The sequence below is a fragment of the Phyllobates terribilis genome, unplaced genomic scaffold, assembly GCF_046119375.1.
Source record: "Phyllobates terribilis strain yellow unplaced genomic scaffold, ASM4611937v1 Scaffold_11__3_contigs__length_659146591, whole genome shotgun sequence".
NCBI lineage: Eukaryota > Metazoa > Chordata > Amphibia > Anura > Dendrobatidae > Phyllobates > Phyllobates terribilis.
This window is the reverse complement of record NW_027362771.1, coordinates 116,446,497-116,464,393: the sequence shown is the minus strand read 5'-3', so window position 1 is coordinate 116,464,393 and position 17,897 is coordinate 116,446,497. Positions and strand designations below refer to the sequence as shown.

Sequence of the window (17,897 nt, the reverse complement as noted above, 5' to 3'; positions counted from 1 at the left end):
TAGCACCAAAATTACTTACTTAGAATGTGATGACCCATATCTGACATGTCCACATAGAGCTTAAAGGGATATTGCATTTTCAGAAAGTAAGGTTTTTTTTGTAAAATGAAACCAATTTCCAGTGTACATTCTGTATCAATTTCTAATTGTTTTCAAAATCTGCTTGCTGTCGCTGAACCTACACCAATTTGTCCTGGTGATGTGAGGATCACGCAAGTGTATAGTTCGTTATAAGACTGTACTTAAGAAACCAAGCACTTCAAGAACCCATCTCATCACCTGGACAGATTCATATCCACAGGAGATAATCAATGAAAGTTCCTTTTCAATGATTGCACGTACAGATCTTCAAAACAATAAGACATCAATACGGAAAGAATATTAGAATTTTAGATCATTATTTAAAAACCGGCTTTAAAATCCACAACCATGAGCATTAAAGTGGGTCTCTGGTCAAAACAAGTTATCTATCCACAGGATAGGTTCTAACTTATAAACCAGTTCATGTCCGACCACTGGGAACACCACCGATCGGTAGAGCAGGGAACTTCTATTCCCATTAGAATAGATGTCTGAGCCCTGCTACATTCCTTCTCTATGGGGCTACCAGAAAAAGATGAGCACAGCGCTTGGTAGTCACATACGGAATGAATGGAGCAGCGGTCAAGGATGTGCCCCACCACTTCATTATAATAGGATACAAGTGCCTGATCTGCCCATCGTTGGGGGTCCCAACCATTGGATTCCAGAGATCAGTAAGTTATTAGCTATCCAATAGATAGAACCTCATTAAAAGCAAGAAAGTTGCAAAAAACATACCATAACGTTTGTGCTGCATTTTGGGTGAACTAAACTAAAACTAACTCTATTGGCATGTACTGTAGACAAATCACACTTGTAGTATGTTTTTAAAAAGCAGTAAAATGCAGCTATTTGCTGCAAATTTTATGCAGCGTTTTACTGTGAGGAATCAATGTTTTGGTTGCAGAAACTAAAACAAACACTACAAAAAATGCCACGTGTGAACATACCCTTACAGTTACAAAGGTTTTTTAATGTTCTCCGTCAATGAAAGATTCTGTAAATAGGAACATCGTAACGTTCCTATAGCTCAATCGAGGTAAGAAAATCCTGCAAGTATTCCTAAAAATGCTAACCTAAATGGCAAAACTGAGTTAGCACTTTTGTATAACATTTATGTGTGACAATTCCCCCCTACCCCCCGGTGTCTTTATAAAATTCAGTCCTTATGCCCTAGTACAGCTAGACGCCACATGGCAGACTACCATTCAGTAGTTACATGAATTCATTCCTTTCAGCTGGATTTTCCTGCCGTGTGCTGCAACCACGTAAAAGAATAGTATGTATCTAAAAAGTTGTGACCTCACATTTACAGAAGAACGAATTGGTTACAAGAACTGGAATTTGTGACATCATTCAAACATATTTAAAAACTGGAGAATCATTCACACTGCGGTCATACACAGCCACGATAAATAATTTAATCCTTGCCACTGGATTTAATTATATCCATTCTTCAAGTATAGAAAAAATTGTAAGATAATAAATAAATTGCTGTCGTGATCATGCTATTTTAGCCATGGAGCATTTTCTGTTATTTCATATCAAAGTTAAGAGTTAAAATGTAGCCGAACTGATGTGCGGTTACCGTACAGTACGCATACCTCTGATGAAAAGTATCATACAAACAAAAGAACAACACGTACTTGGCACATACCTCCGAAGGCCAAGCAGAAAACAAGCATCATCTTCATCATTTGTAAAAAATAAAGTATGTCCAACATTTACAGAACCGCCTTTCCACACAAAGTCATATAAAAAGGCAGAACAGGTAACGTTTCCCCCCCAGAATAAAACAATGCACTGCAGTTTGTGACTAACTGCAATAAACATCAAACATGACATAAAAAAAAAAAAATGGCCAAGAAAGAAAAACGTCTACACACTAAGTGGTCTAGAAAAGGTCAAATCTTTCAATAGGACTACCTACTTTAAAAAGGTAATAGCTACTATTAATGCTTACACTAGATAAGATCAGAGGTAAAATGAGAACAAAAAGGCATCAGTTCTTCAACTGAGGTTCAGTTCCTTGTCCCTGCAATAAAACTGCAGTATGCTTGCATAGCTTGGAATGCCGGTGGTCCTCAAACGCTGCCGCTTTCTTCCTGCTGGTCTTCACTATGGTTATATGTAGACATCTGTTCAACAAAGGGATGAGGCATCCACTGTCCATTCTGTGAAAGATCAGCTGGCTCCGAGTTACAGGGTGCTATAGAGAGCAACAAAAAAAAAATATATATATATATTATAGGTCACGTACTTTTCGTGATTTTTTTATTTTTAGCTGCAACAATCTAGATTTTGCCACGTAATCTGTGAGCAGCATGATGTGGGGGTGAAGAGCCTGATTTCAGTGATGTGTCACCTACTAGGCTGCTTGATCTAGTTTTTATAGAAACCCTGTTTTCTCTGCTGCAGATGTATGACCCTGCCCACATCCCTAATTGGTAGCTTCCTCTGTACACTGTATATTGTCAGCAAGCTGCCAATCTGTGGTGGGGACGGGGTTACCTGACTGGTCGGGCTATGCTGTGGGCCCCATCCTCAGAAAAAGGGTCGCCGAGTTGGGATGACCTGGGCGGTGGTGGTGGGAGTTGGGTATTGCTGGGGTCCTACCCTCAGAAGAAGTTGGCGGGGAGCGGAGGTTCCCTATCCCGTACATAGCACTGCGGTGGGCTTAGGGAAAATGGCCGCTGGAGCATGCGCAGATTGAGATCTCGTCTCCCGAGATCTCAATCTGCGCATGCTCCGGCAGCCATTTTGTCAAAGCCCACCACAGTGCTATTTACGGGATAGGGAACCTCCGCACACCGCCGACTTCTTCTGAGGATGAGGCCGCAACATCGGCCCACTCCCGCCACCACCATCACCACCCAGGTTATCCTCAATCAGCGACCTTTCTTCTGAGAACGGGGCCTGCAGCATTGCCCGACTCCTGCCTCAACCGCTGCAAACCTCCTGTATCTGTGACCCCGCTCCACCGACGTCGCCCCCCCAGGTAAAATACCGTACCTTCGCATTATAAGACAATTTTCCTCCCAAATTGTGTTTTATAATCCGAAAAATACAGTATTTTGTGTGCATGGAATAGCTTGCTGGCAGTATTGGGACAGATTGGTAAAGGATCCAACACCAGCAAATGGTAGAACTCTTTGTTCTCCTGCAAACACACTGCAGGCAATAGTGTAAGTGTTTCATGTATCAAAAAGCTTTATGAATGAAACTGGGGAAAAATGTTAAGACACAGACAGAAGTTTCCTTTAGTAGTACTCCTACAATTACACAATTTTTAAATTGCCAAATCATATTAAACGCCAAAAATAATAGGGACATTTTGTAAGGGTGATAAGAGCCAATGCCTCAGGCGTGGGTGAAAAAAAAGCAGTTTTTTTCTTTTTCATACGATCTGGCTTGTAATAATAACAACAACAACGTAATAACTATTGGTTAAATATAACAAAGTGGTTAAATAAAATATATAACCTTTTGGATTTAGATATTCTAGAGATATGTTTGTGGGGACATCTTGAGACCCTAAGGCTATTTGCCCCCTCACGAAGGACTTTGTGTCCGAAACGCGCATCGGGGCGTGATTTGCATTCAGCATCAAGATCACCCATCAGGTAATTCACACTGTCATCTTCTCTGCTCCCTAATGAGTCACTCACTACATCATGATGACCAATTCATTGTTTTCTCCTCCATATGAGGGGGTTTTACACTTACGGTTGTGTACCCTTTTTTCTCATTATGGGTAGTGCAGTGGCGGGTTAGTGTCTCAGCATTGTCAATCATTGTTTGTTTGGTATGTGCCCACCAGCATAGTATTATTAGATTTATTTAACAAAGCATATCATTACCTTAGTACTCTATTTCTTGCATAACTAGTGGGCACTATACCCCATTCCACATGTTATTTTGTTATACAGGGGTTAGTGGTCTTGATTCCGTATACATTCTGCATTGACTTTTTATGCATATTTTATATTTTATTTTCAATTATCTGAATGCGGGCATTCTTCTGCTTGTTGTACTGCGGTAACCAATACTCTAATAAAGGTTTTTTATATATGTCAACATATGTTACGTTGATAATTGGACCCTACTTTCGGTGATTCTCTTGGTTGTTATGTGCCCACGATGCAGAAATGCTCCGGATTTTTCCTGAGAGTTTCTCCATCTCCCTGGCAGAAAAAACGCATGCGGATTGTACATGCCTTTTCCTGCCAGGGACATGCGGATGTGAAGCGTTCTTCACTGGCATTTCCGCATGAGGGTTGACAAGCGCTTTCCAAGTAATTTTAGCATCACTTGGAAAGTACTTGTCAACTTGGTCACACTATATAAATCCATGCAAACGGCATGGATTTATATAATGTGACCCGAGAGAATGTAAAAAATAAAAAAATAAACCTATACTTACCCTCTGATGGCCCCCGGAGGCTTGCTTCGCTCCGTCCTGGCTGCCGGCAGATCGCGGTACACTGCACTGAAGGACCTGCCGTCACATGACTATGACGTCAGCGCAGGTCCTTCAGTCCACCGCGATCTGCCGGCAAGTGAAGACGAGCGCACCGGGGGCCATCAGAAGGTAAATATATATATATATTTTTTTTACAGTTTCTATGGTACCCGGGTCCGGAGGAGAGTCTCCTCTCCTCTAGACCTGGGTACCATCCGCACATTGAACGTGTGCATTCCGCATGTCCTTATCTAGTGAAGCGGAATGCACGCGTTCTAATGCAAGTCAATGGCGGCGAAAACGCAGTACTTCCGCAAAATAATTGGTAGTGCTGCGTTTTTTTCCGCAATGATAATCCGCAGCGGAAATTTCCGCAGCATGTGCACAGCACATGCGGATTATCATTGGGGAACATGGCAGACCTTCTACCAAGCGTTTCTGCAGCGTTCTTGCCGCTGCGGAAACGTTTAAAATACGCATCGTGGGCGCGCAGCCTAAAGGTTATAGAGGCACCAAAATGAGCCTCGATTGAATTGTTGTTCATGACGATACAGAATATTGGAAGTGAGGAAAAAATAACTAATATGATTATCAATTACAGATATTGAAAAATACTCAAATAGGAACAAAACAAAGTGTTTTGGGATATATCGAGGGAATGGATATTAGCAAATACCTTGAATCAAAGGGGATTTATATATCAGAAATAAAAGAAGGGAATTGAGATGGGTTGTGTGGATAATTATTAAATGTATGGGATATTTCTGATTATTATTCTTGATAAATCTTTATTAATTTTCCTTTGTATAAAACAGGTAAAGTATTATCCGGCATAAAAACTGATGCCGCTGTCTGCGCAGTTATCTGAGTGATCAATAAAGAGTTGGATTTTGTGCCAGTAAGAAGGCCTGACAGTGATCAGCTCATCGCCTGAAAAGGGCTAGCCCAGTTGGCCTGAAAAGGGCTAGCCCAGTTGGCCTGAAAGGGGCTAGCCCAGTTGGCCTGAAAGGGGCTAGCCCAGTTGGCCTGAAAGGGGCTAGCCCAGTTGGCCTGAAAGGGGCTAGCCCAGTTGGCCTGAAAGGGGCTAGCCCAGTTGGCCTGAAAGGGGCTAGCCCAGTTGGCCTGAAAGGGGCTAGCCCAGTTGGCCTGAAAGGGGCTAGCCCAGTTGGCCTGAAAGGGGCTAGCCCAGTTGGCCTGAAAGGGGCTAGCCCAGTTGTACAAGCATAATTAAACAGAACTTTTAGTAATAAGCACATCAATCAGAAGTCACATTCCCATCCCATTATGTAGCAGTAGTAATCTCACTGTCCACATTACCTGCAGGGTCTGATGAGTTACTGCTTCCACCCTCTGCATTAGGGGTCTCTTCGGGGGCACTCCCAAAAGCTGCAGCATCATACCCAGGATCATACTTCTCCTCCTTCACTGCCTGCCGCTTGGCATCCTCTGTACAACAGAAGAAGAGAACAAATACTGAGATGTAAGGATAAGATTCCTTCACAAAATACTGTAAGGTATGCTCATACTGAAGGGTCCTCCGCACTGTTACACACATCTCATGCAGGAGAGAGTAGCAGCAGCTCAGATAGAATAGTGCACATTTTCATTACCTGCCAATCACTAATCTCTGGAAAAATGTTCTAGGAGCTGTTGTGCTTATAACACTAGTGTCACACATCCGGACATAGGGACTAGGTATGAGAAGCTGTACATGGTCCTGGTCATTATAATCTTGGCTTACTGAGCAGCAGGCTGGAAAGCACAGTGGATCTAGCCACAGTAGACACAAGGCAGTTGTTGGGGGCTTACATCTTGTCGTCATATCATATCCTGGAGGATATTAAGTCAGGATTATTTCTTTATTTCTGATATGAGTGGAAATATGCGCATATGCACATCTCATCACCTACTCCTTCCAGCCCTATGGATTTTGGAGATATTTGGTCTTTTTTATTTGTGATAATATGTGAAGGCAGCAGTTATGTCTATGTCTACCTATGTATGAACTATGTACCCCTTGAACCAGATGGTTTGTGTCTCAAGCTTTGCTTAAGTGAGCATTTTATCCACAAATATGCCTTTTTTTTTTTTTTTTACAAATCATTACACCTTCATAAATAAACCAGAGGAAATGTTACATGAAGACCAAAACCAAAAGGACAGGACATGTGCAACTCAAAAATTAATCTTAAAGAGTAGCAGTCGCTTTAATTTTTATCTGATAAATCAATAGTACACATGCCTCTGCTTTAGCTTCTTCTCTCCCTTCTACATGGAATCTTAGCAGTAGTAACTGTCATCTCCAGTGTAATGTAAAAATCTGTCTTCACTGAAGACAGATTTTACTCATGAATTGAGATTTATTAAAGATCAGTCCTGGTGGAGAAAGAAGCAGATTTCTCTATAAACTCGGTAATGTAATATATCTTATGGTCATGTGTACTATTCATTTATGAAATAAAAATGACAGTTACTCTTTAAATAATAATTAGCCACATAAAAAACTTTAAAGGAGTGGGAGAGAAAGCAGTGGTGTATTACATACCAAGGTATAAACTATTAATAATAGGATTTTGTTTTTAAATTGCATATAGGAGTCCCTGATTGTAAAATGCAGGGTGACATTATCACAAAGTATCGAAAAACTGCTGTAAGTGGAAAAAAGTGCTAACTACTAAATACTAAGTGCATAGGCATAAGAAGAAAAGCCCAAGAAAAAAAGTATATTATAGCGCAAAATAATTTTATTCTTAAACAATATATAGCTATAAGATACAGAAAAACAAAGTGCTGCTGTAAAATGTGGGGACATATAAAGTGAATATCCTAACTAATTCAGTGCAAGCCGTAGTGTTGTAACATAGAGGACAGTAAATCCCTTATGGTATGTGGGGATAGGCCCTTCACCGTGGATTGAACCGGTTGTCCAACTAGTACTGATAATAATGCAATATGACACTTACATGTGGAGCGTGTTGGTTAGATGGGGCGGCGGGGACCCTACAACACACTTTTCGTGTATCTTCCTCAGGAGACGCATGTTGGGGAGGAGAGAGTCAATCATAGGTACAGTATGGTGGGTGTGTGGGTCATGTGACCAGAGGTGTGTATGGATAGGTGGAGACATCGGGGCATAATATGGCGCACGTCACACGGACACCACAACCATATGGGGGTGCCTCGATCCTGCTGACTTCCGGACGACAAGCGCATTGCCATTGTCTAAAGCAATGGCGCATGTGCAAAGTGGAAAAAAAGTGTTTAATTATTCACCAGTTGTTGACAAACAATATTACAAACACTTTTTTACTATTTTGTATTACTGCTTTCATTTTTGGGATATTTGGTGGAACTGCATCGTGAATACTCGGTATTTTGATGTTTTTTTATTTTGAAATGGAGATGTAATAGATTTTATTTTAAAATTAAAACATAAATAAATAAAAAACACACATCCAACTTGTTTAAATCTAGCTTACCTTGTGCCAACTGCAAGTTGAATGTGTATTGCACCTCATGAACTTCCCGGGTACTCTCAACGCCCCTAATTTGGTCTCTCAAGTCCTTTAATTTGATGTAGTGATGAACCTTGTCTTGAGCTCGAGGAAACTGTGCGCACCGGGCACTTGATGAAGGCATGACATAACAAATCTGTGTCCAAAAAGAGGAGAGGTGAGATTAGAGACGTCCTCCTGGTTGGCGGTTTTCAGTGAATCTGTGCTCACCTTGGTGGCGGAGCAGTACATTTATTAGCCCAATAGATGGAAATAATACTTCCCTGCTGCTGGTCATTACTCAGAACTATAAACGGCGGAGCAACTAACTCAGCAACGGAAAGGAGGAACTTAAAAAAAAGGGATCTTCTTTTTTAATATAGTATAGAAAATCATAACATTTTCTGAAATACATGAATACATTGTTCATTTCACAAACTTTTTTTTAACCTATTCAGGTCCAGGGTATTTTGGGTCTTCAGGTTCAGACTAAGCTTTGTGGTTTTTAATACGCAGCGGTTTATCAGAAATGCCTTTATTTATTTTTTTAAATTTTTAACGCACAAAATTTCACCTAACAATTTTTAGGTTTAAAAGTCACACCGACTCCTTCAGGACAACCTTATGGAGAGGAACACTGTGTCTCACACCACTATTCTGACTCCAACTAGCTCCCTCATCAAGATTGATGATAATCATGGACCTACATGTCTATTTTAGGGTAACTCAGTCATGGTGACCATACAACACCCTACATGTCATGTGACCCCCCCCCCGACATTCAGTAAGCAGCATACCTGTGCTACATTAGCAAACAGGACACAGTTATCGGATCACGTAAAGGGGTTATCCACCTTTCAAGACAATATTTTTTACCTTTTTACTTAAAATTCATGTATTTTTGGCTAAAAATAATTTTTGCAATTGGGCTTCAATAAAACGTTAGCAGCATTTGCCCTCCGTAGCCTTTGTATTGTGGCTGCAGAATGAGTTAACTGAGAATCCATCAATCAGCCCACAGAGATGATCTGACAAGGAGTTTGACTCTTATTTGTCTTTGTTTGGAGCTCCTCTCAGCGGATTTATGACCACAGACCACATCAAAGTTCAATGTGGGGGAAACAAAGACTGTAAAAGCCAAACGGTGCAAAGATTTTAAATTAATTCTAATTGCAAAATGCATGCAAGTTAAAAAAAAAGTCCCCAAAATGTAGACACTGAATTACATCACAATACTGTGAAACATGGCCACATGGGAGATATGGAGAATAATGAAAAGGCCGCCAGTCATGATCATGAGCTGCTGCAGTAGGGTTACTGTTTACCTGTAGGATACTTGTAACATTATGTGGCTGGAAAAAAACGTTTTAATTCTGTATATAATAAAGATAACGGGGGGGGGATTTACTAAAACTGCCCAATTTGTAGTCAGTGCAAGGACAGACTAGGCCGACATCAATGCCCCAAGTTTATCACAATGTTTTATGCGGTTTGATAAATGTGGGGCCTTTTTACCCATCTATTAGGCTTCGTTCCCAAGATGGGTATTTGGTGAGCTTTTGATATTGCAGATAAATCCTATACACTTTGCTGGAATGGTGAAATACACAGCGTCATAAACTCACCAAATACTCATGGCGGATACGTAACCTTAATCGGCTTACATTTGGCTTACATGCACGGTGTCACCTCTTAAGCCACACCTCATTTCACACACTTTCCCGTTAAGCCAAGTTCCCTTGTTGAGCATCTAGGACACAAATTTAATGTAATGCAACCCTGTTTGTGGCATTTAGCATAATAAATCTCCCCCGTTGATTAAACTCCAATAAACTGACTGTATCCGTCTCTGGAACTCGGTGTGGTTGCATTCCGAAATCAAACTTTTTAATCTTGACACCAAAAATTTCTTTGCTAAATATTTCGTATATACCTAAAAGGAAGGAGAAAGGGATAAAATTAGGAACCTAAACTCTAGGCGAAAACAATACAGTAACAATTTAGACTGAAAATAGTGTGTGTGTGTGTGTGTGTGTGTGTGTGTGTGTGTGTGTGTGTGTGTGTGTGTGTGTGTGTGTGTGTGTGTGTGTGGAGGGGGGGGGGTCAGCTTACATTTCCCATTAAAAGCAGCTATACGTGGTTTGTATTTCTGCAGCTTTTGTACCAGGATTCTTCCTCCTTCTCGGAACTCCTTACTAAAAGAGAAGACGCGGACAGGAAATACAATAAGTTAAGGGGAATATGTCACCAGATTTCTGCTACACCATTTGATTCCAGTGATGTGACACTTAATTGGCTTCTTGCTGTCATTTTGATAAAACTAAAGTTTATCTGTTGCAGATCTAGCAGTTCTCTGAATGCTGAGCTCTGTATAACCCCGCCCGCACCACTGATTGGCAGCTTTCTGCACGTGTACAGTGTACACCGAAAGCTGCAATCAATGGTGTGCGTGTGTGTGTGGGGGGGGAGGTTATACTGAGCTCATGAATATAATTGACTACCTGGCAACAGGTTGACTAGTCCTCTAATGATAATCTCCTGCTGATAATACAATGATTTTATCAAAACTACACTAAGCAGCCCAGTAAGTGACACATTGCTGGAATCAGGGTCTCTGCCCCTGCATTCTGCTGCGCTCAGATTAGGAGGCAAAAAGCCAGTGACATATTCCCTTTAATATTTTTTGTGCAATACATTAAAATATACCTTTTCCTCCAAACAGCTTCCACTCACCTAGAGAGGTCTTTGCTTCCTGGGGTCGTTCTCTCGACCATGTTGGTGAAGCCAATGCCATACTTCTCAGGAAGAGCGTGATCATCCATGTGGTTCAGTTGCTGATCACTAAGCCCCGATAAGAAAAGGCATTTCCCTAGAAGAAACAATAAAACGTATTCCAGGCAGAATTAATCTGAAATCTTCCTGTGTAAAGCAATAATTGGTACAACAGCAGAGATATCACACTTGAGAATTCTACCAATTAATTCTGCAAAGCTCATAGCAGAGGGAAATATTTTCTGGCCTTTTATAATACACATGAGACATCAGCGGCAACAAGGAGCTGCTTGTATTATAGCAAGACTAAGACTTTTTTCAGCTGAACGAACACGGAATGGTTTGAACATTAGAAAAAAAAATTAAAAAATTACAACACCAAACATATACAGTATATAATGTATTTTATTTAAATTACTAATAGCACAAATTAGGCTCAGCTCTCCTTTCCCAGATCAAAGAACATGGTTGACCAGCTGCAACCTTGAGCTGAGCTCAACCCCTTAAGGGGGTTGCCCAGACTTAGGGTACGAGTCTGCAGTCATTCTATGTGACTTCTCAATCCTCACAGAGTTGCACCTAAATCTTGCAACTATTGGTGTCCTCACACCAGTTTCTCCCAGCTCTGCCGAAATGGAGGGACAGGGACTGGAGTAGGATTTGTGGCGAGGTACAAACATAGGTGTACACTGTTCGGCCGACGCTCCCGATTCGTGAAGAGGCGTACTAAAAACAGATTAGTCTAACAGACAAATGTTTCACACCAACAATGATAAAATCTTCATAGACTTACAGAAGTGGTTTCCAGGGCCCGGGTAGTGATGGCCTTTGTATGCTGCCATAAGACCTGGGTTGATTCCAATCTGTGCAAAATTTGAAAACCCAACAAAATTAGACAGCACCATACCGAAGCATCACCGTACCATTACACACTATTCCTAAATACTTACAATGACTATGTCCAAATTAAAAGTTAGGATATCTGGCAACGTTTTAGTTAAGAGCTCAGCTTCAGATACTCCATTAAATCGGTTAACCTTCCTCTTGACTTTGAAAGCATCAGTGATCTTCTCTTGTTTGCCTGATTTAGGGGCTTTTGGAGCTTTAGGGGCTTTTGGAGCTTTAGGGGCTTTTGGAGCCTTAGGGGCTTTTGGAGCCTTAGGGGCTTTTGGAGCTGACTTCTTTGGTTTGGGTTCAGCTGGAGCTTTGCCCCTTTTTCTTTTTCCATTGGTAGGCTCTTCTGAAAATAAAAATACATATATTGGATTAGAAACACATGGCTGCTTTGTTCACAGGTTGTTTTTGGTATTGTCTGAAACTATGGGCCTTGTTTCTACGCTGTAGCTTCAGCAAAACCCAATCAGCTTAAAGGAATTGTCTACAATTAAAAAAAATATATGCAGCACTAGATTCAAAAAATAAAACATTTTTACTGGTGGACCTGCAAGTCTTTATTAGCTGTCCTTTAGTGATGATTTTCTAAGCAGCCATAGGTGACTGCTGCAGCCGATCACTGCCTGCACTGGGCACATACCCACCATGCTATCTTCATCACAAAGGCCAGAAATTGGTTGCAGCGAGAGGGTGATCAAAACCTCATCACTACAGACCAGCTAGCAGAGACAAGTGGGTCCACCAGAGTGGCGGGAATTTATTTTGATATTTTAATTCCTGGCCATCCCAATGCTTTCTGGGCATTTATCAAAAATCATGGACAATCCCTTTTAATAATGCATTTCTATTTCACAATTGTACTTCCATAAAAAGGATGATTTTCTTAACTCACCTTGCATATCTCCCTGAGCAATGTCTGGAGCACCCATTGACACGTGCATATTGAGGGGCTCGTTGGCTGGCACGCCTGTCAAGGTGTGCAGAACTTGTGGCTCGTTGGCTGCCATACCAGAAAATGCCTGAAGTTCATGGGCTGGGACTCCAGTGAGAGTGTGCAGGGTCCGCTGTTCATTACCTAATTCCATGCTGGCTGGACCGTTCATCATTTGATGGAATGGATAGGCATAGAAAGCCTGGGCTTGCTGGAAGTTGTAGTAACTAGAAAGGAAATCAAACAATAAGCATTTGTCATAATGATGACATGTTTAAAAGAAAAACATGAAAATAATGCTTCGTACTGTAGATACGCCAGGGTCTTACCAGCCGTTAACGGGTTATTCCCAGATGGTGATATGTACTATGCTGATGCAATGACTCATATATATCAGGAATTGGCTGTTTGATCTCAGCCAGATATGTTTGACTCTGAAACGCTGCGGCGTTTCAAAGAGAGACATACTTTAAAAGCAACCGGTGACCGAGCCGTGCTTGTCAGACAGGTGGAACCCGGCGGCTTCTCCTTGTCTGCTGCCAGTGATTGACAGTTTTCTACCTTTACGTGAACGTAGGCAGAGACCTGTCAATCACTGGCAGCGAGCGGGGAGAAGTCGCCGGGTCCAACCTATCCGACAAGGGCAGCTCGGTCCCCGGTGGCTTTTAAAGTATGTCTCTCTTTGATAAGCTGCAGTATTTCAGAGTCAAACATATCTGGCTGAGATCAAACAGCCAGTGCCTGATATATACTGCCCATGGATTGGCAGCATGTATCAGCTGTTATGGTCACTTTAAAGGTCTGCCATCATCAGTCCAGCATGGCTGAGGATACTGGGAATAATTAGCACACAGTGGTGGTCATACCTGCAGGTGTGTGGGCCTGCAATGTCATTGGCACTGCTCACCTTCCTTACCGTGCAGAAGGGAGCAGTGCTGGACAGAAACTCCCGAAGCCCCCGGCATAAACGTGCACATTTGTCTGAGTGATCGTGGTCATTTCAATAGATTAAGCTGCGACCAGACACCTTTAACAGCGTCTTATCTCCTCTGGAAACAAAGGATGGGCATGGTGAATTCACTCATGCCTGATTTCTCTTCTGCTCTATCTGCTGCTCAAGCATAATTGGTAGGCCCCCAAATAGCACTGATCATCCCCCACAGCTGGCAAAGTAAGCAAGTTCTGAACAAGTATCCTGTGTACCGTCAGATCTACTACACCTATGAAGCCCCCTGTCCTAAAGATGGGGGGGGGGAGTTACAGTAATCAGTCCCCCACTGCTCCGTAATATAACAGCAGTAATATGCCATAACCATATTATCACTGTGCAAGTCTTGGGCTACACAGGGACTTTTTTTTTTATATACGATATATTATAGATATACATTAATATCTATAGGGATGCACACTTTGTACATACTACTGGAACTGTGACATTGGAAAGCCTGAAAGTTTAAGAGGATTGAAGTCATACTTCAATTATTTCCACCATAGAACCGAAAGACTAAAACCCCTGACCACAATTATGGGGTGCCTGGGAACATAGTAACACTATTCAGGCTGGGTTCATGCATAAAAAAAAAAAAAATAAAAAGTGTCTGTTTTTCATCCAGAAAGATAAATAAATACATTTTTCATCCATATAGCGTTCTATACGTCTTTTTTTTTTAACTCTATGTCATCCGTATGCAGAGCTTTGACATCTGTTTTATACATCCACAATTAAAAAGGCCACATACAATTTCCTCTGTCATCATTAAAATGGATCCTCTGATCCAACCACTTTCTGTTTTTGCGCTTTTGTTTTTTTCCCTCCCTTCGTCCAAGAGCAATAACTTTTTTACTTTTCCCATCACCAATGTTTTCTTTGTGAGAGGAGTTGTGGCTTTGAACAGCATTCTTCAAATGGGAGAAAAACTGTTTTATTTTTAAAGAGTTCGTTGTGCGGTAATAATGACCTGGTAACAGGATTTTCCTGGTCAATACCATTTTGCTTTTAATTTAAGTGAAAAAGAAAAAAATTGGTTTGAGTCGCCATTTTCCGAGATGTGTACCTTTCTTATTTTTCAGTAGATGGAATATGAGGGCCTGTTGGTTGTATGGTAATGTATTATTGGTATCCATTTAGAGTACATAAGAGGTTTTAATTGATTTTTATTAAATTTTTGGGAACTGTATGGTCACAGAAAAAGGGGCAGCATTGGAGTTTCGATTTTTTTTTGCTATACGGTATTTACCCTTTTGGATTAGATTTTTCCAGACGTGGCGATCGATAAAGAGAAAGCAAAACAAACATGTTCTGTAACAAGGGGGCGATTCCAATTTTTATAAGCATTAACAGTTTTTTGTCACCATTGGGAACCTGAGATGGTTTGTGCAATATACCACGTTACTACCGTCCCCCAGAGTATAGGGAAAATGACAGTCTCCTATGAAGCATAGCCTTCCACAGGCCCTGGCTACCAGGACAACCCATCGGTAACTAGTGATCTCGTGGCGGTGGATTTGGGGAGATGAGTGGACGTTTGGACAGGATTGTGCTCTTTAAATACTTATGTCAGAGTGACAGCAGCATTTAAAGTGTTAAAAAGAAGTGATCTGAGCTAGTTCCAGTCGATGCCATTAAGTACAGGAGCTGGTGGTATAACACAACTGGCACCGGCAGCGTGCGGAACAAGTTCAGCTCCTGAGCCTGCTTCATACACCGGCACTAAACACAGGACTACTATTATCAGTGTTTTACTCAACCATTTAATTTAATGGATTTGTCTATTTCATCTCAAGAGCAGATCTGATACATATATACACATATTATATTATAATATATATACAGGGTGGTCCAAAAGTAGGTGGCCAGAAAATAATAACATTTATTTTGATTTATATATAAAATTATATTTACTAACACAAGCATAACATTGACAATTAAATTTTATTCTGAACAATAATACAAAAGCCCTTAAATTTTATCAGCGCAGGTGCTCAAACTGTTTTCCATTACAATTTGCACAGCTTTGAAGTCGCCTCTTACGCTTCGACAAACTTTTTTGCACAAGTCTCTTTGGGTATTAATTTCTTGAAATGCATCTCTTATGTAATTTTTCAAATCACTGACACTTTTTGGTTTTCGACTATAAACTTTGTCCTTGAGTACTCCCCAAAAGAAAAAATGCATTGGGGTCAAGTCTGGTGAACGTGCCGGACAATCAAGTGGGCCTCTTCGGCCAATCCATTTATTAGGAAATGTTTCATCAAGATACTCGCGGACCACTCTTGAATAATGTGGAGGGGCCCCATCTTGTTGGAAATAAAGACTTTTTTTTCAAAGAGTCTGTGAGGAATGAAAAGTGGAATCTGATTGGTTGCACGCACACAAGGATTATAGGATATAAAAACTACCCAATTCCCTTGCACTAGTCTGAATACTGTTCATGTGCAGTCCGTCAGGCACAAGGACCACAACAGGCTCGTCTGCTCTGTACCTGGCCACTGCTGTATACAGTGATCAGTATACGGGCTCATCCAGACATGCATTGTACAGGAGTATGGTATACTGTACTGTTATATAGGCAGGGGGATATAAGCACAGCATATACCTCCATAGGACACAGTGCCAGCCTTCTGTAGGAATCACATCATTAATACCATTATATCATTTATAAAAATAAAGATTATTATTATTATTATTCCAATGGCCCTGTATAAAATCCTACTGTCCATCAGTGATCGCCGCTCTCCAGAATCTTGTGAAGGGAGACACTTAGGGTTAATACCATAGACTTATCATCTCAACCCATCCTATCTGTGTAATTATTACAAAGAGCACAGGACTATACATAGATGTATAATGTAAGGGAGTTGTGGATACAGCGGTCTTATAATGTATATGCATAGCTATGATGTGAGACAGCTAGATCCACAGCTCCCTATCTACAGGCTGAAGAGTGGACATTGATGCTTCTTCCCTCCATTCTACACAATGGCAGCTACACTAGCGCATGCGCATTGCAGTCTGTGTGGTACTTAGTAGGCCGCTGGGGAAACCCTTTAGCTCTATGCAGGCTGAGCGCTCACCTGCCGGGATCCTGCGCCTCCATGACCGAGATCTGTGCGGATCGGTAATCTAAAGCCTCCAAGTTCACACACCGGCAATTCTGCACACAGCTGCTCCGGGACCACCAAGCTCTCCTCACTTACTAGCTGGGCACACGTCACTGCTGGGGCCAACCAATCGGCAGGGTCCAGGCGGACACGTGATTTTGCCCAGGAAGGGGGGCACGTAGGGGGATGGGATGTGGGGAGATTGCGGCTAGAATTGTACAGCTCGGCAGGCTGCGCTTTACGGCAATGCTCTGAAGCTGGAGCACAGGAAGCACCTTGTGTACTCTGCAGAGAATACAGTCATAAGGGGACACTTACCGGCAGAGCAGCGGCTGCCCGCGGTGTTCCCGGGGAGGTGCTCGGTGTGAGCTGCACGCGCGTACAATGTGTCACTGCCAGCCAGGAAGTGAAGTACTACAGAGGTGTCATCAGTGCTCCGATTATGGCTGCTGTCTGACTCACCTCACGCTGCTCAGCTGTCACACCCATCTGGGGACATAAGAGACAGACAGCGGACCATTAGAGACGCACACAGGGCCATAACAGCCAGAGGCCATAAAAGAGACCCACAGAGCCGAGACACACAGGGCCATAACAGCCAGAGGCCATAAGAGAGACACACAGGGCCATAACAGCCAGAGGCCATAAGAGAGACACACAGGGCCATAACAGCCAGAGGCCATAAGAGAGACACACAGGGCCATAACAGCCAGAGGCCATAAGAGAGACACACAGGGCCATAACAGCCAGAGGCCATAAGAGAGACACACAGGGCCATAACAGCCAGAGGCCATAAGAGAGACACACAGGGCCATAACAGCCAGAGGCCATAAGAGAGACACACAGGGCCATAACAGCCAGAGGCCATAAGAGAGACACACAGGGCCATAACAGCCAGAGGCCATAAGAGAGACACACAGGGCCATAACAGCCAGAGGCCATAAGAGAGACACACAGGGCCATAACAGCCAGAGGCCATAAGAGAGACACACAGGGCCATAACAGCCAGGGGCCATAAGAGAGACACACAGAGCCATAACAGACAGAGGCAATAAAAGAGACCCACAGAGCCGAGACACACAGGGCCATAACAGCCAGAGGCCATAAGAGAGACACACAGGGCCATAACAGCCAGGGGCCATAAGAGAGACATGTGGCACCC

The 17,897-nt window shown here is 42.2% G+C and overlaps 1 protein-coding gene across 2 annotated transcripts; it reads right to left on the bottom strand.

Annotated features, from left to right (window-relative positions):
• Nucleotides 1–1,583: 1,583 nt before the first annotated feature.
• Nucleotides 1,584–17,207, bottom strand: TDG (thymine DNA glycosylase). Of its 2 annotated transcripts, none has more exons than XM_073651541.1 (10): nt 17,054–17,207; nt 12,596–12,861; nt 11,760–12,049; nt 11,603–11,672; nt 10,771–10,906; nt 10,150–10,232; nt 9,876–9,970; nt 8,023–8,194; nt 5,861–5,989; nt 1,584–2,290 (listed from the first exon to the last, which is right to left on the bottom strand). In XM_073651541.1, exons 2-10 carry the CDS (start codon nt 12,807–12,809, stop codon nt 2,166–2,168), a joined length of 1,314 nt encoding a protein of 437 aa, XP_073507642.1. In that variant the 5' UTR covers nt 12,810–12,861; nt 17,054–17,207; the 3' UTR covers nt 1,584–2,165. The 2 variants fall into 2 exon arrangements, with proteins under 2 accessions (XP_073507642.1, XP_073507641.1); XM_073651540.1 differs by lacking the exon at nt 17,054–17,207 and adding an exon at nt 16,709–16,889.
• Nucleotides 17,208–17,897: the final 690 nt, after the last annotated feature.